At 41.5% G+C, this 27,078-nt stretch overlaps 2 protein-coding genes across 2 annotated transcripts in view; one reads left to right on the top strand and one right to left on the bottom strand.

Annotated features, from left to right (window-relative positions):
• Positions 1 to 1,404: 1,404 nt before the first annotated feature.
• Positions 1,405 to 20,102, bottom strand: arl10 (ADP-ribosylation factor-like 10). The gene is made up of 4 exons (XM_073479752.1): positions 19,900 to 20,102; positions 14,134 to 14,317; positions 7,706 to 7,881; positions 1,405 to 3,214 (listed from the first exon to the last, which is right to left on the bottom strand). Exons 1-4 carry the CDS (start codon positions 20,035 to 20,037, stop codon positions 3,041 to 3,043), a joined length of 672 nt encoding a protein of 223 aa, XP_073335853.1. The 5' UTR covers positions 20,038 to 20,102; the 3' UTR covers positions 1,405 to 3,040.
• A 4,280-nt stretch (positions 20,103 to 24,382) lies between these two features.
• wwc1 (WW and C2 domain containing 1) overlaps positions 24,383 to 27,078 on the top strand; it is a 52,947-nt gene continuing 50,251 nt past the window's right edge. The window contains exon 1 of the mRNA XM_073479172.1: positions 24,383 to 25,416. Coding sequence (XP_073335273.1) covers positions 25,298 to 25,416 — 119 coding nt within the window. The 5' untranslated portion in view covers positions 24,383 to 25,297. The remainder of the gene's footprint in view (positions 25,417 to 27,078) is intronic.

The raw sequence follows: 27,078 nt of genomic DNA, 5'->3' as shown, positions 1-27,078 counted from the left end.
CATTTATGACCTTTAAAATGTCATAATGTAAGATTAATATTGTTATTGTGGCATGAAGACCTCGTATCTCCAAAGTAAAGTCAGAGCCTGAGGAGTGATATTAACACACAGCCCTTTAAATGTCATCAAACTTAATGGGTTTCACTCCGTCACCCCATCATGAATCATTCATTTATTTAGTTTCTGATTGGTTATCCAACAGTTTAACAAGATGACAAGGTTTCTCCCACAAGCTGTGAGTTTTCTCGCAGACTGAGTCATAGTAAACTGCAGCGCTAACACGCAGCGTAAACACTGAAGCTCTGCCAGAGTGACGTGTCAGCGGGAAACAGCTTCCTGTCGGACCAGTTGTGGAACTTTGCCCGACAAAAACAAGAGCAGTCGGCTGTGGAGACCTTTAGATGATCTGTTTGTGTTTACACGCTCGGTCAGCAGAGACGGAGACGCTCCACCTGAGTTAACAGGCTGTTTGTCAGGGCTACATCGTGACACGTAGATACATTCATGTTGATTTCAGCGGGGTGAGATTGTCCAACTCGTCTGAGAACTTTTTGTGCATACGTTGAACTCAAAACAGTTACTTTCTGTACGAACTTGAGTGTATCGGACAAAACAATAAAACTCACGAACATTATAAAACTCTTAGATCAGCATGTTGCAACCAGAGTATAACAGTTAATAGTTTAAGTTAGGTTTAAGTGTTTACTCGTGGCCTTATATCAAAGACAGGCCTTTATTTATAATTCATCCTATTTTTTAAGTATATTTAATAATATTTTAAAAAGCCTCCTCGTTTTCTTTCTTGTTTCACACTAATATATATTTTTAGTCAATAATTATTCCAGTCAGTTCTTCTTCTTTACTCATATTTGGATCTCTGTTAAGCTACCAAAAATAAAACACCTTCTTCAGATGTTTCACATTAAAAGCCTACCAGAGGGTCTCAAGGACAATAATCCCTTTCACTTTTAATTTGTTAAACATATGATGGAAGCAAACGGACACAATTTAAAATAATTTAACACACAACATTTGCCGAATTTACAAGAAGGACCGAATAATTAAGAATTTGTCATAGACAGCATTTCATAACGTTTATAAAGCTTCTTCTGACTCAATCAATCACAAAATTAAGCAATTTTATAAAGGAGTCTGGTGTATTTCTGCTGCTTTGACCTGCAGTGTGCTGGTGTTAAATATAAATGTTTACAGTGACTTTGTGTTGCTTTATCACCACACAAACAGACACACAACATCTTCTGACGCTCTATATCAACACTCATAAAACATTATAGATGTTACTGACTATGAGACTTTACTCCAGTTGAGTGTTGAGGCGTGTATAAGTCGCGATAATGTTTTATAATAGTCTTCAAGTGACATTTATAAGACTTCACACAGGTGTGCAGACCTGAAAAGAGACTTTAATGTGTAAAAACAGTGTTAAGACTAGATGACCTAATGGACACCTGCAGCCGGCACGTTCAGGACATCTTAAAAGAGAAACAACGAAACATGAAGACATGCATGAATTTATATCCAACATTTCCACATGAGGACGAGAGTGACGAGCGGTCCTCGCTTAAGAAAACAGTTCACATACAACGATCCACTAAACTCTCTGTTACCGTGGAAACAACATGTCTGCAGAATTACTGTACATCAAAAGGAATAAAACTTGACATTCATTAAAAAACTGTGCGTCAGAAGCAAAACATCGCTGCACACAGACACCATCAAACACCTCTTCAACATCATTTATACATCCATGGGTGTGCGTTTTTACTGAACACTGGTCCGTGTGGAAGCGTCTGACAGCGGTCTGACCGTGGAGCGAACAGGAGTGGGAGTGTAACGCAACCGAAAGCATCGAGATAAATCCTTAAATGAACCGAGATTGATGAGTACGACTGAAAACAGATCTTATCTTCTGAACTCTTATCTTGCTTTCCCCAGAGAAAGGTTTCTTTTTTATTAATCTTCTGAGCTTTGCACGACTGATCGATCCGTTCACAGTAGTTATGTTCAGTGTTCGCATCATAGGTTTAATTAAAATTCGCTGAATTTGGCCGAAGTTGAGTGACATGTGCTCATTTATGTCGTGATGTCGGGACTAACAAAAGAGGATTCAGTGTCAAATGAAGACGCTTGGTTGTGAATAAAGTCGTGGAAACTTTCTCGAGTCGTGACAAGAAAGATAACGCTCTGCTTTTCAAGATGTCAGGGGGTCCCTTTAAAATATTCCCTCACACAATTCCCCAGGATCTCAGAAAAGCCTCGGTGTAGGAGTCAGCAAAGTATCTTCCAAACACCCAGTCGATGAATTCACAGAGCTGCTGCAGCTTCGGTCCCAGGGGGAGGGAGGGAGCTCCAACCTGGCAACCCTGAATATTATCTGTTCTGCTTTGCTGACTTTTTTTTTTTTGATCGAACCACAAAAATGTTAGCAAAACCAGACAAAATCTGTATGTGCATCTACAAACATGACATATGTGTGTTTTTATATACAGCAGAATCTACATGCTTTAATAAACCCGTCACAGGTTCCACATTACGACTCGTCCAAAGTCTGAATCATCGGCAGGAGGTGAACGTTGCGGCTGTGAGTCACAGAATCCGTGAACAAACCTTTATCCTTCTGTCCCACCTCCTGTCCTCGTCCTCCTCGCTGTGCACCTCCTCCTCCTCCTCCTCCTCCTCCCCGGTGAGTAAGATGAGAGTAAGTGTAACACGAGATGAGCTTCCATAGCAGCTTTTTCTAAAAACAGGCTGAACTGACGTTTGAAAAAGGGCGAGGAGGAAGGCGAGGCGAGGCTGCGTGCTTCATCGTGCATCCTGCATCTCCTCACTCTGCTCTGATTCAGTCATTTCTCTGCCTCAGTTCCTGCAGTCTTCATCATCTCCTCTTCCTCCGCCTCAAATATGCCAGAGCTTGGACAAGGATGAGGAAGAGGAGGAGGAGGAGGAGGAAGATTGCTTGAAGCAATCCCTTTGTTTTCCTACTTTTCTGCTCTGCGGGGGATCGGGGGGGAAGTCGAGATCAGACGAGCTGGAGCAGGAGGTCCTGGAAGGTGTCCAGGCCCCGGCGGGAGTTCCTCAGGGCCCCATCAGAGCCCAGCTGGGCAGCCAAGAGGAACAGCTTCCTGTCTTCAGTCACGGTGCCCAGAGACAAGGCTTCATGCAGCTCCGACACGCTCACGGCGTTCGGCTTATCCTGTGAAGAGCGTGAAACCAGTTAAAGTCAGTTTGAAAAGAAATGACAAGGACAATAACCAACACAGACACAAGTTCTCAGTGTCTTCTGTCCTACTGTTTTATTCATTATAATCTCTTGTCAGTTGTTGCTGTATTTGAACGTTCGTATGTTTTTCTTTGGGTTTTTACTTTTCTTTTGTGCAGTAATTTGTTAAGCTGTTTGAATCCGCTCGAGAAATAAACTCGTTCATCTCTGGTGCGACAGATGTGAGTTTGTTACTGAAGCACTCAAAGGGAAACTCTGTTTTCTTGTATAAAAATGTAGACAGATGTTCAGAAAAAATGTGTCTGTTCAGTTTTATGACCAGTATGTTCCACATAATCATGTTTCCAGCAAATTATACACTTTAAATTTCTGCTTGTGCAGTTAGCTGTTACATCTCTGTTGGACGCAGCTACACTAGCTTAGTTTGCTTGCTAGCGTCAACATAAACAACTCACCATGCTAAATGAAACAGAAGCTATGTATTTAGCCATGTTTTGGTCCATTTTGGTTGAAATGACTGTTTAAGTACAATGCTTGCAATGCTTAAGTACTACGCAGCTACGTTAGCTTAGCTTGGTTGCAAGCATCAAACACAAACGGCTCACTGAGTTAGCCACAAATTACAATTTGCATTTGTCATTCAAGTCCAATGTAAGTAAACGTAGTTGTGGGACGAATGTAAAGCTAACTGCTAGCAACAAACAGAAGCTGTGCATATGTGATTTTGTTGTATTTTGAGAAAATGTGGTTGAATACGCAGCATTCATTTGTTAGTTTTCTCCTTATGACAAATGCAAACGGTTAACTGCACTAGTAACAAGCAGGAAATGTAAATTTAGCCATATTTGAGTAAAATATAGGCGTAAAGACTGAGAACACAACCTGAGTTACAACTGGAGTCAGTTTACAACAGTCCACAGTGCAGAAGAAAACGTTGAACAGATTTACAGCTTTACATTTACAAGAAAAAGCATCAGATATAATAAATCAACAAACGTATTCCACCTCAAAAAGCTGACTTGACTTCCTTACAACAACAAAATTATACATATGCACGTTATATATACTTACATAATAGTGTTTAGTTACATAATACTTAAAAATGTGCAAATAACTTCACAACTTCATGTCAAATGTTGGCTCAGCGTTGATTAAAACTTCGTGCATGTGAAGACAGTGAATGTAACGCCGCCCTCCTACACAAACCATTCAACCCGGGCTGCAGTCTATAGACGTCCGCCTCGTTTCTTTGCACCAGCACGGAGGTTCTGCCTGAAACATCCTTTGTGCTGTTTAAACAGAGCGAGCGCCGAGGCAGAGAACAAAGCAGTGGTGGGTGAGAGACGGTTTCACTGTCAGAGAGAGCTCCTCCTGCTCAAGACAATATCGGTTTTATTTCACCTGCGTCATCTGCAAAGCGTGACAAAGGTTTAGGCTCCGGTCTGTCGGTTGTTTCTGTTCATTTCGGTGAGGAGAATTGAAAATTGATTTGAAATATGGCAGCAGAGACTTCTTTGAAAGCTACCTGATGGTTCTTGGAAGTAAAAATACTTTAATCAGGATCCAAACCTGGAAACAAAAAACCCTGAGAGGGACAAAACTCTAATTAAATAATTTATTCACTCACAGACGTTTGGAGCAGACGGCCGTATTTGAGTGCCGTCCTGTAATTATGAGTTTCTATTTTTGCCTTTGTGAATTCAGCGCACAGCTACAGATAACAGCCTCGAGTGCAGTGATTCATGAAGATATGCTTTAAACCATCCCTGCAGAAAAATACCTTCTCCACTGTCCAGCTGTACGATGAGTTTGAGCTCAACACTTAATATACAGCCTCCATTTGTGTCGTTATCGTTAAATGAGACTATATGCGGTCTTTCTATCTGGTTTTTAAGGCTGCGTTAAAGTAAAGTGATGTAATTTTCTGAACTTACCAGACTGTTCTACTTGTTCTTTTATTTATTTATTTATTCTGTACCTCCAGGTAGCTACATTTAACTCAGAAATGTAACTGACTCGTCGTCGTTCTCGGAGGGCTGTGTACGGCCTCGGTCCAGAGGTGTTCATTATGAGGTTGCTGGTTAGCCGCAGTTAGCAGTTAGCAGTTAGCAGTTAGCGTAGCAACAAGTAGAGCTTTCTGTCCATGAGTGCAGCCGGAGAACATCGAAGGGAAAAGCAGAAGCTAGAAATGGGCGTTTCTATAATCCATGAGGCCCGACCCTCAGAAACACTCTCTGAGTCCTACTTTTTATACGTACGTACATGTCACAACATAAAAAGTAAGGAAACGTTTATTGTATACGCGCCCAAGTGCAGGATGAGTCTTCAACATTTTTATTGATAGTTTTCGAGGTAGTGACAAACTCTAAACTATCATTAAAAATACCTTCAGGATGACTTTGCCATTACTGGGCCTGATACTGACGTACAGTTGAGATACAGAACGAGATGTTTGTGATAAAAACATTTAAACGTTGATTTTGACTTCACGGGAACAAACACAAGCCGTGTATTTAGCCATATTTTAAACTGAATCATAATAAAAACGTTATTTTCTTTAGTGGTTTCATTTGAGTTCTTTCAGCATCATTGAAATGACTGTATCTTACTGAGAAGCAGATCTAAATACATGTTGAACCACTAATTTAACTGCTGTCAAAACAAGGCTTGTCTGCAACGTAGACGTCTGATTAAAATTCATTATTCGACCTAGTTTAGCCCACTTCATGTCTTCTGACTTGCAAATCAACAAACATTTGCTCGCTGGGAAATCTTACAATTACGTTGAACATTTTGATGTTCGACATCAAAAGCTTTACCTGTGTAACCCTGAAAGAGAATCTGGATCTCTGCGGCTTCTTTCAAATTAATAGTCAAAAGGCTTAAAAGGCACAAGTCTCTCTTTCAGTCCTATAGCAGGTATTCTGTTTGATGTTACAAGTTTTATGAATTCATTTTGAAGATGAAAGTGTGGAGAAAAAGGCGTCTAACTGGACTGCACCTGCCCCGTGCAGATCCAGCTCTGGCGTTAACTATATTGAGTTTTATCTCAGATTTTCTCCTCAGAGCAGCGAGAGGACGAGGAGCTGCGGCGCTCTGACAGCAGACGTGACAAATACTCCCGCTTCCCCTTCGGAAGAGGTCATGTATAATTCCACAAGTGCCGCGTCGGGTGAAGATAAACGAGCTGAGGCGGAAATATAGAAATGTTTATTTCAGGAGTCTGATGGATCATCGCTGCTGGATAGATGAAGGAGGAACAGTGTGTTACCTGCTCGGCTCTTTCTGTGTACTTTTACTTGGAAATTTCAACGTTAATCCAAACAGACTTCAGTGGGATTTCAACTAGAACCAGAATAATACTCCACCAGAGAGTGAATTTAAAGGTGTTAACTCCTGTGACTGTTTGCTTTTCTACTTCACATTGTGCTTAAAACACTAACAGGAAGAGATTAAAGGGTCACAACAGTTTGTTTCTAAACAAGAAACTACTCAGGTTGTGTCTGCTGTCATGGTGGTTCAATGTTTTGTTATATCGATGTGTGTCATGTTTTCCACTTCCACTTTCCACTTCCTGTCTTTGTCTTTTTTCAGACCTTTTGGACACCTGTGCTTAATCAATCAGTTCCCAGAGCTTTATTGGTTTGTATTTCGTGTAGTTTTTGTATTTTTTATTCTTCATCAGTTCTGCTTCTTCTGTTTTTGTTGCCTGCCAGTTTTGTTCTTTGGATTACAGCTCACTTTACCAAACGACCAAAATGGCTACGAGAGGGAGGTCAGGCATTAAAGAGGCAGCAGAGAAAAAAACAGCGTGTAGAGCCAGCTTATTTTCACATCCAACGCAGTGCATTAAGGATTTATATCGACCAAACGAGAGTTGGTGATTGTTGGAACACTGGAAAGACTAACCAAGAAGGTTTTAGTGAGTCTGACTTTGTTTCTGTCGAGTTTGATTGACGTATGTTTTACGATGAGCTTTGCGGTTAAATTACTGTTTTTGTGAATGCAGTCTGGTGGCGTCATAACATTTGTTTCTAGTTAAACAAAAAGTATTTTTCTCTTTATCGGAGAAGTCTGACTCTGTAGAGATCCTTTCTATAATCTTGTCACGCTGAGAATAACAATCTGAGCCTGTCGGTGCCCAAACGGAGCACTTTAAGTTGACATAAGTTTGACGGGCGCAGTTGCCCCAAAGGTTTACATTAAAGCGACTGCAGCTCATTTCGTGGTTGCCGCTGAAGCAATCTACTGGGACCGATCCAAAAACTTTTTGTACCTGTTACTTTATCTCTGCAGAGGATGTTAGTAAAGGTTAATCTCAAAATATAAAACAAGACTTATTACAGGTTGGTTAATTACAGGGTTGTATTCTGAGATTTGCTATAAGCTAAGCTAATAAGCTAAAACATGCTAAAAAGAGCACACTGGTCCTTTAAGTAGAGATAAAGAGGACGTGTTGTTTACCTGTTTGTTTCCCAGGACGACCACGGGCAGCTGGGGCTCCACCCTCAGCAGGCGGTGCAGCTCAGCCTTAGCCAATGGGAAGCGGCTCCTGTCAGACGAGTCCACCACATACACCAGAACGTGAGTCCTTCTCAGGTAGTCGGACCAGTACCGCCGCAGGTCCTCCCCTCCGCCGACTGAATAGAGAAAATACAAACATTTAAACTTCAACGCTCTGAAAAACAGCCACCAACCACCGAGGCTCAACTAAATCAGATGGGAGGGGCGTGAATTCTGCCACAAAGCAGCACATTTAAAAAAGTCATTTAAAAACACTGACTCTGATAATCAGAAAAATCCTGAATCACAGATCCAGTCATGTTCCACCAATAGTATAATGTGTCACCATGTTTATCTTATCTCATCAAATAAAAGCTGTGTGCTTTTCAGTTGAAACAGTGTGTTCGAACAGCTGCTACATGTTGGCAAGTAAAGCACACCTTAGACGAGGAGGCAGACAGGCTGGCACAGCGACGCCGCAGCAAACTGACACTTTTTACAAGGAAAGAAACGACTTCATGATTTGTTATTTATGCCGAATTTACAAGAAGGCTTGAATGATGAAGAATTTGTCATTAAAAGCGAGTCACCAAGTTTATAAGGTGTCTCAGAACTCAACAACGTACAAAATTGCACGATTTTGTAAGGGAGTCTGGTTACTTTCTTTTGTCACAGGCGAAAAAAGAAGTAGCTTAAGTCACCGTGTTTTCAGGCTGCACGATATGGTCAATGAGTGATATTGTGATTATTTTAACAGATATTGTGATTGTGATATAATTCATGATTATTATGGATGATTACATTTTACATCAGAATTTTCATTGTCATTGAAAAACTAGTGAAATCATGATGATGTGGCGTTTCTCCCCGTCTCTGCCAAACAAATGTGTTTTATTACATCTGGAGAACGAGCTTTGTAGGCCAGAGCATCTCTGCAGCACTGCAACATTTGATTAAAACAGTTTATTTTGCTGCCCTACCGTGTTTGTTTTTACATTTCCAGCTTTGCATTTTCTGGAGATCTAAACGAAAGCACCTAAAACTCTGGTGATCATAAAACAAGTCTTATCAGCGTGTTATGACGTATGTTATCAGCAGAGGATCGAGCCTGTGAACTGTGACACAGCAGTTCTAAGTGGGGGTTTCCATAATTAAATACCGGTTTAATAATTACCCAAAATATGAGTGCGAACTCGCAGACACACTGGTGCATGCAGATATAAACAGAATCTGATGTCATGTTGTTTTATTGATGCATATAAAGAAAACTGTCACCAGAGCCAGTGACTCATCGCCGTGATGGTTTCAGTGTGGCAGCTGTTTGCTGTCAGTCCCCTTTGTGCTACAGTAGAAGAAGAAGAAGCCTTTCAAATAAATCTGATCCGTAAATAAATAAATGGGCACATCAAATGGGAGAATTAGATAAGCTGGTGGCATCCCCCCCTACAAACAAATTGGCCACAGATTAATTTCAGATGTGCAGCCGACCGAAAGAAATCACTAATCTAGTTTTCACCGAGGGATGAAATGGGCAACGACAGCAGTTGGCCATTATTTATATCCACGTTTCTCTGCCGGGGAAATCGGTCTAAATCCATTTTTTCCATCTTGTTGCCTTCAGACATAACATGTCAGCGAGACTCTGAGCAAAATATAACAGTGCAGGTTTTATTTTTTGAAGGGATTAGCGTTTCTTTTCTACATAATTTATCTGTTTTTCTTGCATTCTTAGGGCTTTTTTTTTCTTTTGTCTTCTTTGTTGTTTTTCTCTTTCACTCAGAGGAATCGTTCTTGGAGGAATTGCTTCAGTATTCGAGGCGCGTTTGTTTCACTACCTAATGATTGCAGATGATTGTGATATGAGATATGAGAGCCTGACCGAGCAGTTCGTTTACATAAATCATCATCTGTTCTGAGTGATCCGATCACAAGTGGACAGCTCCGAGTCCGTCAGCTCACTCCTGGCACTAACATGCGTCAGGCGACCACTTGTGACTGGATCTCATGTCCCTGCTCACTGGAACAAGCCATACAATGTTTTTTTACACAAAGTAGGAAAGAACTTAATGTAGAACATTTGCCGAATTTACAAGAAAGTCCAAATAAGTGAGAAAAACCAAAAGTTTCTCTGAACTCAACAACTCACTAAATTGTGCGATTCTTTTAGGGAGTCTGGGGACTTTCTCCATGGACATCACAGAAGTTGCCTACACTGGTTTCCGTTTCCTGTATTTGTAAAATTTGTTGTCTGGATGATTAAGTATTTTCTGTAGCCGTTTAGCAAAGTTTGTTAAGTTTCTCCTCACTCAGCAACTCTTAAAATTGAGTGATTTGTTAAGGGAGTCTGGTGTGTAATCCATTGTGCCTGTTTTGTGGCTTTTCTTCTTCTTCTTGTTTCACAGTGGACGTCAGTTGTCCTTCGGTGCGGCCCAGGACACGTGCAAAAACACTGATCGGATCTCACACGTGTCCTTAATGCATCTGGGCCGTGTTCACACCTGTACCTAGAGTTTCCTACATGTAATCAGTGAGGACGGATGTTAAAGCAGGTGTGAACAGGGCCCGTGTCTCTGGACTGACTGGTTTCTGATTGTTTCCTGTTATATGAGGCAACGGCGTCAATAGTTTGCGGTCTGACCCAGAAAAAAGCTTGTTAAATCTTCCTGCAGCACTTCAGTACCAACACAGTTTGTAGCCCACACAGCCACAGACACATTTGTTACCAGATTCAATGATGAGGAAAGTTTCAAAGTGACTGAAAGCTTTAACTTCCCACAATCCCGCTGTGCAGCAGAACTGACCCGCGGCTATAATGACCGACGGTGCTTCACGGCCAAACGAATCACTGCTCTCACAGCGGCGGGTATGACTTCAGGTCGTCGCTGCCTCAGCACAGCGAGAATTCATTAGTGCTGGACTTAATGGAGAATGTTGCTAGGTAACTGGGTGGTGATGTACCTTTAGCCGATGCAATGTGGCAGCAATAAATACCTGTTTACCTGATGGTGCTACAGGACGAGGACCTGACGCTGTGGGCAGCTCGTGTTTTATAGTCAGAGGAGCTCAGCGGGACGCTCGTCCTGCTGCTCTGCAGGCTGCCTTATTAGATCAGATACACACACACACACACACACACACACACACACACACACACACACACACACACACACACACACTGCAGACACTGAGTCATATGGGTGTGAATGACGAGGATGTACTGAAGCAAGTTGTGGCTCCTGAGGCCAAAAAACGATCTCTGCATATTTTCAATGGGGATCGTTTCTGCACTTTACCACACAGTACCACACACTGGGCTGCTTCTACAGCCAACTCCATTTAACTTTGGAGGTAGTCCCCAGACCCCCCTTACAAAAATGCTCAATTTTAAGACTTGTTGCATCAGGATAAACTTTATAAACTTTGTGAAACGCCGACTATGACAGATTCTTAACTACCTGAACTACCTTGTTAATTCGGCAAACGTTACAGCTAAAGATATTTCTTTCTTTGTGTAAAAACGAATACGTTCGTGACTTCTGTATACACTGAATCCCAAGACATTTATCTGATGGCAGTTTGCATCGAAGTCTGTTTCCATCGATTTGTGTTTCCTTCAGCTCTCTCTGTGTTCTTGTTCGTGACGTCACTGATTGGTTTGCGGACGGAAGTTTTCAAGCCTCGAGTTTGGCATTACTGCTGATCGTTATCGGCTGATGGTCGGCTTGTTGACTGACAAATAAGACAGCATTCACAGTCAGCGGCCGATGTTAATCTGTTGTATCTCATCCATTTTACTCTGGGTACACATGTTGTCCAACCCCGCCGTTCAGTTGGACTGCAGCCATTACTGTCTCCACGACTCTGGCAACGCGCTGTGCACACGTGTGGTTTGTTTTCAACTGTGAGTGAAAGACAATGTTGGTCTCTGAGAAAGATAAACAACTCGTAGTTTGCAAGATATCCCAGCGACCTTTTCTGATGTGATCTTCCTGGTGAGAGTCCTGAGACGTCTCCCAATGTTTTGACATCTAACTCAGTGAATTAAGGGTTTATTGCGACATAAAAGATGATTGTTGAAAGGAACCAAAATGGTTTTGGAGAGTTTCATTGTGTTTCTGCCGGGTTTGACTGAAGTGTGTTCTACGATGATAAAATTACTGATTCTGTAAATGGAGTCTGGTGGCTTTGGCGACGGTGATAGTGGTTGTTTTTGAGCTCTTTAACTAAAAACGTCTGTCTTGCCGTAACGTAGTTGGACACAAAATAAGCTGATTTTGTGGATGTAGATTGCCCGCAGCCAATTTCACGGCAGCTGAATGCAGCAGTCTCGCTCAATACTGGACCAGCTCCAAACACTGTTGTCCCATTAGTCACTTCGAAGCAAAAACATGTGAAATAGGGTCCAGGTTGTAAAAAAAACGATGTTACCCAGTAATGGCGTCCATGTTGGATGTCAGTTTGTGAGCTCAGGGAGTTCCTCAGATCAAACTGGTACATACTGTTACTAACACTTGGATGTTTATTCATGAGGAAAGCTGAGAAAATAGGCCTCAACCACACACACACACACACACACACACACACACAGACAGCTTGTATAACATATTCAGAACTTCTTCCTGATTCTGTTTTTCACTTCCCTTCAGCAAGAACCCAAAGTCTGAGCTGCTCAAAAGCCCGAAACTCCGTGCCCGACTCATCTGATCTGCATCTTTTCATTTGTAGTTTAAAGACTTTTAGCTTGATTTCCCTGGCGGGCTTCATAAAGAGAAGCCGTCAGTCTCCGAGCACTGTACCGCTCCTGACGTGCAGAAGTGTGCACCAAGCTGTCAACATGCCTCTGCATCAATGTCAGCCAGACAAAGACTCTTAACATTAACTGCACAGGGCCGTCGAAGCTTTGCGACTGAGTGGGCGGTGACATGTGTTCCTCTTACTTTCAGAGATGAGAAAAAGGATTCAGGGAGCCGAACCGATCTCTGTGTTCAGATCATGAATAAATCGGCTGCCATGCGTGACACATTCCTCAGAATACATCCACAGAAACTCCCGGCGAGGCCCGACTGCAGCTGAGCGTCTCACTCAGACCGGTTTGAATGAAGAGCGAAGTCATTCAGGCTATTTTTAGTGCGGCGCAGTGGCTTTCAGTGGAATGCTAATTAGCAGGATTGGTGTATTTGTCTGTAAATACAATCCAACTGGAAACATCTGCCGCGCCCGTTTGGCACTCGCGTGACTGAAACTCTGCCACGCTCAGGTCCTCTGAAACGGGCTTAAATGTTACCTCGATACCAAAAGCAGAAAAGTGCCAGAAGTTCTCCTCAGTCGCCGAGCAAATAACAACAGTACAGCAGGTGCCACAGATTGCCTCTGTGTTGGCAGTGATGGATGCAGCAGCTTTAAGGGACGAGATTGGAGGTAAACAACTGAAATCTGGGTGAAGCTCTGAACAGCAGCTTCCAACTTCAAGTTATGTACTAAAGTGACACCAGAAATTTAAACTTCGATTACAATACTTTCCTCTTTCGACACCACGGGAAGTAACAGTCAGGTTGGGTCGAAAGTCTGAATGTGGATCTGTGTTTTTAGAGCTTCAGTACTTTTGATACAATCATTGCATCATTTTAAACACCAGGTATTGAACAATTATATTCTTTATAGAGAGTTTAAACTCAGCTGATCTGTAAAGGAAAAACAGTGTAATAATGATAATAGTGGCATTTTTTTTTAATTAGTGTAATTTCCACTTCCATATACACTGAGTTTGAGCGTTATTTCGTTAAGGCGAGGCTGAGTTTGCCACCAGGCAGGGACTGCAATGGCTGAAGAGGGCGGTTTGTTTACTGGGGGAACTGTTATCATCCCCGCTAAGCAACGGAGGAGAAGCCAGAAAATCCAATGCTACCAAGCAAACCGATCACATTCCTTGTGATCCAACATGCAGTCACATTTCTGGGAAGGTGCACATCCGACTACAGCGTAGGGCACCCACAAGTATAAATCGAGCTAGTATATTAAGTATAATAAAGCTTGATATACTTCCTTTTGGTTTGTTGACGCATGTCATGCAAATCGGGAGGTGGTGGAGACCAAAAACAGAGCTAAAAGTGAGAGAATATTGGATTTAAAGTGGCAAAAAAGATTCTTCCACCATGTAAGCTTATGAGGAAAAGTCTGTAATCGCACTGAGAATCACGTTTTTCAGGCTCCTCTGTTGTTTCTGTTCGGTGCGATGTGAGTTTAATGAAACAAACGGCCGACTGTACTGAACACTGAGATAACATCTCTTTCCAGCTCTCCTCTTCATGCTACTTGATACAGTATAAATGTCTCGACTTCAACACACAGAGGCTGCTTTGTTTGATTTCGAGGAACAAAAGGAGTCTTACTCTCCAGGAAGTCGAGCTGACAGGCGGGGGCGTTGAGGCTCATGAAGTTGAAGCCGCGGGTGGGCCGGCAGCGGCCTCTCTTAGCCGCTGACTCTCCGGGGGTCAAACCCTGCAACATGCTGCTCTTCCCGGCCCCGTCCAGACCGAGGACGAGGACCTGGCGCTTCCCACGCTCCTCTTCCTCCTGCAGGCGGAGAGCAAAGACAGTTACAGTCCAGAAATGTTTCAAAACTGGAGGCAAAAAATTAAACACACATCGGTTATTCAACAGCGAAGGAGGTGGTTTGCTCAGTTTTACGATGAGAACGCAGCCAATATACTCATAATTAATAGTGTAAATATTTTGAGGCACATTATGCATATCAAACCACAGCTGAACCTGAACGCAGCGCAGACCGTCTGAACTCCACAGATGGCTTCGTAGTTTCAGTCTGAGTTATAAGATGTTAGATGTGATGGATTCTTTCCTCTTCTGTGACAGTAAACTGAATATCTGTGTGTTATGGACAAAACAAGACATTTGAGGACACATGAACCAACAATGAAGATATCTGTTAGCTGCAGCCTGAGACCAAATTCTCACACTTTCCACTGATGAGCCAGCACCGATTATCAATCATTATGGATCTAATTGAATGCTGCAGGCAGCTGGGCCTTTGGTTCTCACTTCAGCAGAATGAATCAGCGTCTGCGAAACCTCTCGAGGCAACACTCATGATATTAAACAAAAGATGGAGCGGCATCGTAGCAACCTGCTCTGTGTTATTTAGGTCAGATCTGAGAGAGCGATCCTCCTCAGTAAAAGGTCATCGTCAGGATTCAAACCTCAGCGCTCTCCTTTTACACCTGAGACGCCACAATCCCCTCTGAGATCCTTCACACGTCGCTCGTCTCCTTTTAAAAGTCACACAAGGTTAGTCTTTATTCATGCCGAGCGCTGATGTGCAGCCACTTAATTAGCAATTCATATCAGCCCTTTCAGAGCTGCGATGCTTCAGTTTTAGCTTTCTTGTTACAAAATATCACACTTCACGTCACCGTGTTGACGGCTGATCGAGGCTGTAGGAGAATTTCAGATCATTTTCAGCATCAGAACCTGCTTTAATAAGACTCCTCGACACTACAAGTACCTTCTGATTGTGCCAGAGAGAGGCCAGAAGAAGAATTAAAGATATTTTTGGTGGTAATTAAATTTCTCTGATGTGCTTCTGGCTGTAATTACTGACTGGTGTTGCTGAGAAGCTTCAGATAAACATGGCGGCTCTGACAGATCTGCAGCTCGCCTCCTGTATTTCCAGTGTTTGCAGCCCGCTGGGAGACAAACCTCAAACCCTGACAGTGTCTGAGCAGCTCTTTAGCTGCTGAGGCTGCAGAGCTTGTGCCACTTTCTGCCGCATTATCAGCACGGACTTTGTGCGAAGTGATCAATTCTCGCATGCTCGTTATCTTCCGGTCGTGTGATTGGATCTCGGAGATTGCACAGGAGACGTTTGTCTGCTGGACAAAACATTCAACATTATTGTTTCTGAGATAAATGGTCTGAAAAACATCCGATCCTGCCCCCATCGTCAGCTCAAATACAGACTTCTTTCAGATTTTAAACTAAACGGACAATTCTCACGATTCTGTATTGATTTCTTTTGTTTTTCGGCTCCACAGGAGGCGTAAAAAAACTCCGCTCAGCTGCAGATCAGCTGGATCTGACAGCGGGTCGGCTTCTTGCTCAAGGACACTCCAGCAGAGCAGATGGTTGGCAGCACATCGGCTTTCTAACAAGGAGCCAGTAAAGCCGGCTCGCCTGCAGCACTGAATAGCAAAACGCAGAGCTGCGATCCTCTGACAGTGTGTGTCACATAGCATCAGCCTGAACCTCTTCTGTTTCTAGTTAATGAATCACTTCATTACCCAGAATGCATTTAAACCACCCCAAGATAACCAACTTGATTGTTGCAATCAGCAGTTTCATTTTTATGCAGCAAGTGATCGTGTTAGCGTAGCATTAGCAAGGTTAGGGTTAGTTCACAATGGGTCTATCGTTGTTTTCTCTTCTGATCAGAAACAGTGACATATTGGGTGTGTCTGATGGCAGGTGGACAGAGACAGGCTGACAGTTGTTTTATACGTTTGTAGCTCTTGCAGTTGCTTGTCTAAAGTCCAAAAAGTAACCCTGGTGATGTCATAGTGATGTCATCAGACTTCTATCTGCTTGGACTTGGACTGTAAATTCATGAAGTAAGAAAAGTCTACGTCACAATCTGGGAGTGTGAAGTTAAGAAGACGCGGTGTTCACTGGGGTCGTCTGGTAACAGGAGGATAGAAAGGTTGTGTTGGTGGAAGTCAGGAGTTTCTTGTTTTTTGTGCTTTGGACAGCAGCGGATAAAGCTTTTTTGTTTAAAGGTCATATTTTGTAGAAGGTGAGATTTCCATGTCCTTTTTTTGTTGTGAAACATCACAGATTATGTGTGTATGAGCTGACTTTCCTGTCAGGAGGACGAGGGTTCGGTGGTGGTAGCGCGACAGCTGGGCCAGATGAAGGGAAAGACCAGTGTTTGAGAAGTCGCTTCAACATTTGTGAGCTCGAAACCGCTGGATGTTTTTAACAAGACATCGGGACATTTTTCCAGCTGCGTTTGTGGCGAAAACATGATCTTTTTTTTGACACAGGAGCGGTGTCAAAAAAAACCTGCGTTTTGTATTTTCACAGAGAAGTATTTCCTTTACGCAGGCGCAGAACGTACAAGCTAAGTAGTCTTTGCGGTGCGTTCGAGTGCAGCTTTATGTTCGAGACACAGGAGACGTGAGGCGACGCAACAGTCGGCCGTCGTCGCAGCTAGCTCTTTGACATCAGTTAGGGCCTTAAGCCGACAGCGTTGCCACAACATAACATTTAAACTTGAACCTAAAGAAAAGCAAAGTTTCGACACATCTGTGGTTTACAGACACGTCACATTCCCAACATTCATTCTGGTGATTAGGTTGATTACAGAACTGAAAAATATCAAGACTGGGGTTTGAAATCATGAAGATCTTAGAGACTGTGAGTTTAAACTGTACTGCAGCTGCTCTTTAAAGTCTCGACTCGATGACAACAAGCAGAAACGTGAATAAACCTGACACAGATGGACAGTCAGTCTGCGGCCTGTGGCTGCCTCCAACACTGAATCCAGCAGCTAGATCTTTCTCTCTGCTGCCTCACTGATTGCTCGCCGACTGTGTAAATGAGCGTGTGCAGCCTTCCCACCTGCCGAAGCTCCCCGGGGTCAAAAACACGCTGTTAGTCAACTCCCCCCCCACCACCACCACCACCACCACCACCACCACCCACCCACCGCTTTCTGAAGCCGAGGACGTGATGACAATACGCGGCGGTAGACTTTGGCTCCCGGGATGAAAACATTTACGTCCCCTCTGCAGCGAGCCGCCGGCACACACTGACAACATTATCCTCTAAAGACAGGCTGAGCCAGATAAAGCAGGCTAAGCCTATTACAGGCTGCTGCCGCTGATTGAATCGAGGGAAACAAGATTAGAGACATGCAAATAGATTTTATTAAGAGATTGGGGCTGCAGCTGGAGTCCTCCACTGAAGGATCACTCATTAAGAGCCTCAGTCAGCCGGCCACTTCACTTCTGCTTCTGTCTGCAGGAGACGACGAAAAAACCAGTCAGCTGCCTAAAAATACGTTCTGAGGAAACCTTCATAGTCTTTGTATTCATCTTCACCCTCGTCATCGTCGTTAGGGAGGCTGCTGCAGCATCTTTTCGTCTTCTTCGCCGTCACATTTCTCACCGCAGCTAACGGTTATTTCATTTTTTGGGGGGATTAATCGATTAGTTATTTGAAAATAATGAAAAGTGTCGATCAGATGTCACAAAGATTTTCAGTTTATCGTCACAAAAAGAATTCAGACTTCTTGTGTCTTAAAAAATGACTCAAACCGATCAATCGATTATCAGAATAGTTGCAGGTTAAGTTAATAAGTCAGCAGCTGATCGTTAATCAATTAATCGTGCAGCTTTAAAAATGTCTTAAACGAATAATCGATGATGGGAAAACTGATTTCCTCTCGATCGACTAATCGATCAAGTGTTGCAGCTCTCGTCGTTGTTCATCACAACACCATCCTCATCATCAATGACATCATCAAACCCTCATCTTCATCTTCATCTTCATCACTTTCTTCTTCTCAAACGCCATCGATCGTGTTTGTCACCGCGGCCTCCATCACGTCACCTTTTCATGATCTTCATCTTCACAATCATCTTTGTCGTCTTCATCGCTAACATTAGTTTCTTGTGTCGTCACCGTCCTCTTCATCAATGACATCACAAACCCATCATCTTCATCATCAGCGTCGTCCGCGCCTTTGTCTCTGCTACGTCATTTTTCATCTTCTTCTTCTTCTCAAACGTCATCGAGCTTGTTTCTTCTTCTTCGTTGTCCTCTTCATCACTCTCCTCCTCCTCTTCATCACTCTCCTCCTCCTCTTAATCACTCTCCTCCTCCTCTTCATCACGATCATCCTCCTCTTCATCACTCTCCTCCTCCTCTTAATCACTCTCATCCTCCTCTTCATCACTATCCTCCTCCTCTTCATCACTATCATACTCCTCTTCATCACTATCCTCCTCCTCTTCATCACTATCATCCTCCTCTTCATCACTCCCCCCCCATCACTATCCTCCTCCTCTTCATCACTATTCTCCTCCTCTTCATCACTCTCCTCTTCATCATTCTCCTCCTCCTCTTCATCACTATCCTCCTCCTCTTCATCACTATAGTCTCAACATCTTTTCATGATCTTCATCGTTACAGTCACATCTGTCATCTTCATCACCATCCTCGTCATCATCATCTCCCTCTTCATCATCATCACTGTCATCATTACATCTTCTTCACCGTCCTCATCATCAAAACCCTCTTCATCATCTTTAATATCATCAATCCACTGTCACCTTTATCTTCATCTTCCATTTACCCGCTACCATCATCATCTTCATCATCATCAAATCCATCATCTTCATCATTCTCATTATCATCTTCATCATCATCATCATCATCATCAATATCACCATTCCACTGTCATCTTCAACTTCATCAGCTTCTGTTTACTCATTAACATCAGCCTCTTCCTCTTCATCTTCATCTTCATCAGCTTCTGTTTACTCATTAACATCAGCCTCTTCCTCTTCATCTTCATCTTCATCATCATCATCATCACCAGTAACAAGTCAGTTATTAATCAAGCATCACCACCCTCCTCTTCTTCATCATTTACATCTTAAAGAATAACATCATCTTCATCACCATCAACATCATCATCATCATTAACATCACCATTCCACTGTCATCTTCACCTTCATCAGCTTCTGTTTACTCATTAACATCAACCTCTTCTTCTTCATCATCATCATCATCATCATCACTAACTTCATCAAATCCATCATCTTCATCATCATCATCATCAGTAACAAGCCAGTTATTAATCAAGCCTCACCATCCTCCTCTTCTTCATCATTTACATCTTAAAGAATAACATCAGCAAAATCATCTTCATCACTGTCATCATCTTCATCATCCTCATCCTCATTTTAATTACACTCATCAGTATCCTGCAGTGTTTTCTCTTATATGTAATACAACTGTAATATCTGTAATACGAGCTCGTGTCCAAGTTAAACAGCTGATTAAATAATAAAATAAGGTTAATTATTATTAATGAATGAATGAATGAGTGAATGAGTGAATGAGTGAGGAACAGTCACCTCTTTGATGGTGCAGTACTCCGCCTGTGGAGACCATATTCGCCTCTTGTAGAAGAAGTTGAGGGCGATGAAGAGAGCGGAGCCCAGAGCAGCCACGGCGGCGGTCAGGGCGATGGAGATGTGCCGGAGGAGAACCATAAGGTGGAGCGACCCGAGCGGACAGCCTGGGAGGGTGCAGGAGGAGGAGGTGCAGGAGGAGGAGGTGGAGGGTCACTGCTTCTTGTTCACCGCTCCGTGAGGCTGACACTGAGCTCCGTCTCCTCCGCTGGCCGCTGGTCTCTCTACATGTGAGCGGATCTCTCCGCTTGTTTTTGTTTCGAGACGCGCAAGAGGAAGGGGGAAAAATGCTGCGTTCAAGTGCTGCTCGGAAATTTACACTCTCCTGTGGAGATGCGGCTTTCAGCACGGACAACTGCACTTGTAACAGGCGGTGGTGAAAGAAGTAGAAGCAGTACAATTTAGGTACAATTTTGACGTACTTCCACTCCACTACATTTTTTTTTATTTACTATATTTATTTGCTGCATCAGAGTCAATCAGACTAGATCATAATAATAATAATAATAATAATAATAATAATAATAATGACATTTAACACACTATCTTTACTTTTGAAGTGGAAGTATAAAGTAGCAGAAAATAGATGGAAAGTAATTAAGTACATTTACTCAAATACTGCACTTACTTACTTGAGTATTTCCATTTTCTGCTATTTTATACTTCCACTTCAAAAGTAACGATATATTTGCCTCTGAAATGTAGTGGAGTGGAAGTACGTTAAAATTGTACCTAAGTGAATTACTCGAGTAAATGTACTTAGTTACTTTCCATCACTGCTTTTACTTCTTAAGTGGAATTACTGAATGTTTCTTTCACCACTGTCTGTCAGTGGTGGAATGTAACTAATTACTTTTACTTATATACTGTATTTGAGTACAGTTTTGAGGTACTTTATTTGATTATTTTCAGTTTCTGCTACCTTATACTAAATATTCTACTTTTTTTTTACTTTACTATATTTATTTGCTGCATCAGAGCCAACGTAGTGCTGTTTTAAGTAATTTTATTGGCAGACAGATTAAAAAATAAATAAATGGTAATATTTTAACAAGACATCTTTACTTTTGAAGTGGAAGTATAAAGTAGCAGTAGTAGTATAAAATATCTTAACTTAATTGAAGACGTATTTTCAAGTTCAGTTAACTTTAAATTGTGTTTCACAAAAAAACAAAACTTAAAAGAAGATTTTAAACAAACTATTGAACCTAAATTAAGTTATCTCAAATATTTAAGGCATTTTTAACATTTCCGACGGGACATGAAGGCATCACCAGCACCCCGCCCACCTGCTGCCGGTCTGCAGGTGAGTTCAGGACGTCAGAGACACACGAGCTCAGATTTAATATGAATATTTATAACTGTGAAACACACAAAGCTGATGTGTTTGTCTGTAAGAAGACACAACATGTGGACACCAGATCACTGACGGTGGAGGTGAAGTGCTCCATCTGCAGTCAAGTCTCAGATTTATATTTCTCTTTTTTTCCTTTATTGGCTCCGCAAACATCTGATTTACAACCATTATTTTAACCACAAATAATTAATTTTGCAATATAATTAGTATTTTATACATTAATCATATAAATAGGTGAAAAGAAACTTGTTTTCCAGAGGAACTACGCCTCCAGTAACAGCAATGTCACCAGACTCCGTTGCAAATAGCGTGATTTTAAGAGTTGTTGCATCATGAGGAGAAACTTAACAAGTTTTCTGAAGGGCCGATGACAGATTCTAGATATTTGGTGCCTTCTTGTAAATTCGGCATAAAATACAAAACATTAAGATGTTTCTTTTCTTGTAAAAGGTGCCAGTTTGTCACGGCATCGCTGTCAAAGCCTGTCTGTTTTTCTTGTTTAAATAAAATTCAAATAAATACATAAACTTCTAAATGCAGTAATCGGTACTTTGACTAATTTTAAACAATATTCAATATTTATCTTTATCTTTGTGACCTAAAAAAAGGGCCCAAAGAACATGTTACAGTAAGATAACTGTTTTTTCTAACATGGTCTCACATAAAAACAGGACACATAACACACACAATAAATAAATTTAAAGCTATTCTCACTAACCTTTCAAATTTAATCCTGAGGGAACTTATTCGATTGATGTCTTCAGTTAATCAACTCGTCCAGTTTCACCATGAATGATCCCTGAGTGCTGACCGAGAACAGACTCGCCCACAGAGAATTAAAAAAAGGAGCTTCTGGTTAAATTTTTAACTCACAGCTAATTTACATGACTCAACACTATAATGATGCAAAGTGAGCTCACATATCTGATGACAACCAGAGGGTGTGGGGCCAATCAGTAACGTCCAAAAGCTTAATCAGCAGCAGTTAAGTGGAGGATTAACTGCTTTATACCTTACTTTATTTGAGTGTGTGCAAATGACTGTGAGTATAACTTTAAAAAAACTAAGTCCATAATTTATTCCAAAAGTAGGGTCTACGTTCGGCAGTATTATAATAATAAATGTAATTTCTCTTTGTCCTTCAGTTGCTTCATTTGCCCCTTAAACCACTGGGTCACCTTCCAAACAACCATGTGTTGTTGTTTTTTCAATATAAAATAAAAGACACAAGGATGTCAGGAGTCATCTCTGAGCTGAAGTCAGCCTTTAATCTCTCAGCGTGTAGCAGCTCAGCTTGTTGACCTCCAGGGGGCGCTGTGGGCTTGAAAGTTTGTTACTACAGGAACATGTGAAGACTATAAATCACAATATTTATAATAAAGATGTATTAATAATGACGTGAGAAGATAAATCAAACAGAAATAAAATGCATAAAACTGTCTAAAAGAACAAAATACATAAAATAAATGCAATAAATAAACAGAATAATTAATAAAACACAAATAAACACAAACTGGACACAGACAATAGGAGAAAGATGAAGAAGAAGATGACCTTTGACCTCTTGCAGGTCAATATGAAAAGAGAGTTTATTAAATACTAAATTTAAAACAATAAGGAATAAGTAGACATTACACATGTCACTCTGATACAGCAGAAGACTAACGTCAGCTTCAGGGCTGCAACTAATGGTTATTTTCATATTGATCTATCGATCATTTACTTGATTAATCGATTAGTAGTTTGGTTTGTAAAATGTCAGATATATAAGATGACGTCCTCAAATGTCTTGTTTTTTCCACAACTCAAAGATATTCAGTTTATTGTCATAGAGGAGGAAAGAAACCAGCAAATATTCACATTTAAGAAGCTTAAATTCGATCGTTAATCACAATAACTGCTGTTTTAATGAATGACAAGTAATTGATTGATCGTTACAGCCCTATTAATCAGCTCTACTTATCAGTCAATCAACAGAAAATCAGTCAGCAACAATTCTGATAATCGATTTCTTGTTTCAGACTTTTATTTCAGTAAAAACAGCAAAAATTAATCAGTTCTGACCTCTCACATGTGAGGAAACCAGAAAATAAAAGTAACATTTGAGAAGCTGAAATCAGAGTATGCGGAAATATTTTCTTTAAAAAGTGACTCAAAGGGATTAATCGATTGTCAAATTAGTTAGCGGTTAATTTAACAGCTGACGACAAATTGATTAATTGACAAATCGTTGCAGCTCCAGTCAGTTTTCAGATGGATAGAAAAGAAAAGTGATGGTATGTTAAAGAAAATAATGTTATTTTTGTCCTCTTGTTCATCAGCATCACACACACCGACTGATTTTGTTCATATCATCCATAATATAATCAAAGATACTTCAATCCACCTCATTTGGGAAGCACATATTGTACTTTTATACTTTTATTAGTATTGGTTGGGATGTAATGTGTATACCTGTAAATAAATATACGTATTATTTGCTTTTACTTCTACTTTTGATACTTGAAGCAAGTTTTTTCAGATACTTTAAGACTTTTACTCAAATATTATTCACATGGGGGACTTTAAGACTACAGTAATATAAGGTAATATTTTAGAAAGATGTCTTTACTTTTACTTAATTATGACTTTTGTGTGCTTTTACAACACTGCTTGTGTGTTTCTGCATTTGACAACCGTGACCAGAGGTCTTATTTTGCTGTGCCTCCATTACACATCTTTATCAAGATGTATTCATATCAGATTTTTCAAAACTTCGGCCCCAAAACATATGTAAATATATGTATTATTTGCTTTTTACTTCTACTTGTAGCATGTTTTGTCAGATACTTTAAAACCTTTACTCAAGTACTATTCACATGGGTGACTTTACCTGTCAGTAATATCTTAGAAAGACGACTTTTGTGTACTTTTACAACACTGCTTTTGTGTTTCTGCGTCTGACAACCGTGACCGGAAGTCTTATTTTGCTGTGTGAATTTGCCCACAGATTGTTTTATTTTGAAGTCCCAGCCGGAAGCCGCGGTGCCTGTGTGCAGCTTCACAACGGTCCCCCGGCTGAAGTCATCGGGACTGAGGACAGACTTTACCGCCGCTGCCGCCGCCGCCGCTTCCCTCCCGTCCCGTTTTTATTTAAAAAAAAAAAAAGGATATTCAACAATAAAATAAGACACAAGTTCGTGGCGGGTTCGTCGGGTTTTTCACGGCTCTGGATCCGCTCGGTACTTTCTTCTCTCAGCGGTGTTCTTGACTCTTCGTTCCCCCGCGGCTGGCGGCTAGCATCGGTTACTGCTGCTAAACATGGTGGCCTGTAGGCAAGAAGGAGAAGAAGAAGAAGAAACGAGCCCGGTGTGAGGATTTGTTTCTGTGAAAGCTACTCGGACGGCTCGTTCCCGAGAAGCAAGAGCTGCTCCGGAACCGACACCGCCCCTCGGTTTGACTTTTATTTGGCGGTTTTGTGGACTCGGACGTGAGGCTGCCTTTCTGTTTACGTTGAAAGAAGCAGCAGCAGCAGCGGCAGCAGCAGCGGCACCGTCCGTGCTCCGTGGACCGAGGATAATTGTACTTCACTTCAAAAGTTGTCACCAGGCCGCCTCAAAGTTTCCGACCACAGTGGGAAAAGTTGTAAAACAGGCGCTCGCGTGTGGGAAAACACGTCTAAAAGCGGTTTTATGACCCGTTGTGGACGTCTCGACTCTCACGTTGACATGAATCGGTGCACAAGTGCAGCTAACTGGAAGTATTTCATCCTCTGAGAGCTTCATCCATCAGCCCCTGTCTGAGTTTTGATCTGTGGATTATTATGGATTATTATTATTATTATTATTATGGCCTAATCCAAACCGCGCCAGACCGGGAATTTTGGGAATAACAGGCTGATCCTCGTTGATGTTGTTGATGATGATGGTGACAGAGAAAAGCGATGGTTTCCCTTCGTTATGATTTTGAGTAGAGAGGAGTTAATTACATGGAGACTCGCCTGACATGCCAAGGAAGGAGTTGCCACTACCTGAGGGTTGGGAGGAAGCCAGAGACTTTGATGGCAAAGTCTATTACATTGACCACATTAACCAGGCTACGAGCTGGATCGACCCCAGAGACAGGTGAGTGTGTGTGTATGTGTGTGTATATGAAGAAGATGATGACCTTTGACCTCCTGCAGATGCTCAGAAATACCCCACACATGTCAAAAATAACAGGAATGCCACCAGATGGGCGATGGGAAGGTTGTATCTGTGCATGCTGCTGTGCAAGTGCAGATAATATTCACGTCAGGTTGCACTTGACATAAAAAATGCAATGGACTTTGATCCTCAGATCATCTTCGTAACACTGCAGGCTTGTTGTTTTTATTAATATACACCATCATCTTAAAAAAGAGCACGTTTGTCCTCAGTTCACAACTTTGCTGACCCACATTCCACCAAAAAACAAACAAAATTGAATTACTTTCTTTTTTAGAGGGCTCGCTTTGCATGTCTGCACAATAAATGTAAATTATTTTAACCAACCAGAGATGGATTAACTGTTTTCCTGTTCAGGGAGCTGTTGCACCTGTGGTCAGTCCCTCCTTGCACTTTGCAGCAGGTCCATACGAGAGCTGCAATGGTTAAGCGATTTGTTTTAACAATTATCTATTTTGATAATAAAACTTTATAGATTTTAATTTGATTCCAGCTTCTTAAATGTGAATACTTTCTGCTCCTCTGTGACAGTAAACTGAGTTTTTTGGGGTTGTGGAAAAAACAAGACGTTTGAGGAGGTTATCTTTGGCTTTGGGGAGCACTTATCAACATTTTTCACCATTTTCTGACCTTTTATAAAGACTAAACAACTAATCGATCGATCATGAAAATGGCAAAAATGAACCTTTATGGGCTTCTCACATTAGTGGAAACCAGAAACATATTGACATTAGAGAAGCTGACATCAGATTTTTGACATTTGTTAGAAAAATGACTCCAAATGATTAATTGATTATCAAAATAGTTGACTGTTATTAAAACGGTTGACAACAAATCGATTGGTTGATTTGAGGACGACATCTTGGGCTTTGGGAAACACTGATGGACATTTTTCACCATTTTTGGCATTTTATAGACAAACAACTAATCTGTTAATTGAGAAAATAATCAACAGATTAACTGAGAAGGAAAATATTTGTTAGTTGCAGCACTGGTCCATGGAGTCCAATTAGCAGACGCTACATAAGAAAAAGGAGGACTCAAACTTAGTTTTTGTCCAAAAATACCCAAAAGGAGGCAGAAGAGTATTTCTAACAGTCAGTAATTTGACCCGATTCTGTGAAATACCTGAAAGTAACACAAGAAGTTCAGTTAACAGCAGACACGTTTTCACTCTCCATCTCCATCAGTGTCGTCTTTACTGATGAAACTATGTTCTTGGCCCCAGTACACTTGTGGACAATCGCTCACGTTGTCCCAAACCCCTAAAATATTCAGCTGACTGTCATCTATCACAACAAATGGCAGCAGAAACGTCACGTCCCAGCAGCTGAAACCAGTGAGTGACTGGGAAGATTAATAGATTGTCACCAGAGTTGCTGAAAGGCCAAAAAACACAAGTTTGTGTCTGCAAAACATACAACATCCTCCATTCTCAGACAACTGGCTCAGATAAAGAAAAACCCCAAATACCAAGTGACACACCAGTGATGACGGATGAAGCTGCTGAATCATACTGGTTTCACAGCGTTTATCCCAACACTGAAACCAGTACGACCTCCACTAATCCCGATGACCCGT

The sequence above is a fragment of the Pagrus major genome, chromosome 13, assembly GCF_040436345.1.
Source record: "Pagrus major chromosome 13, Pma_NU_1.0".
NCBI classification, from domain to species: Eukaryota; Metazoa; Chordata; class Actinopteri; order Spariformes; family Sparidae; genus Pagrus; species Pagrus major.
This window is presented reverse-complemented; position numbering and strand designations above follow the sequence as displayed.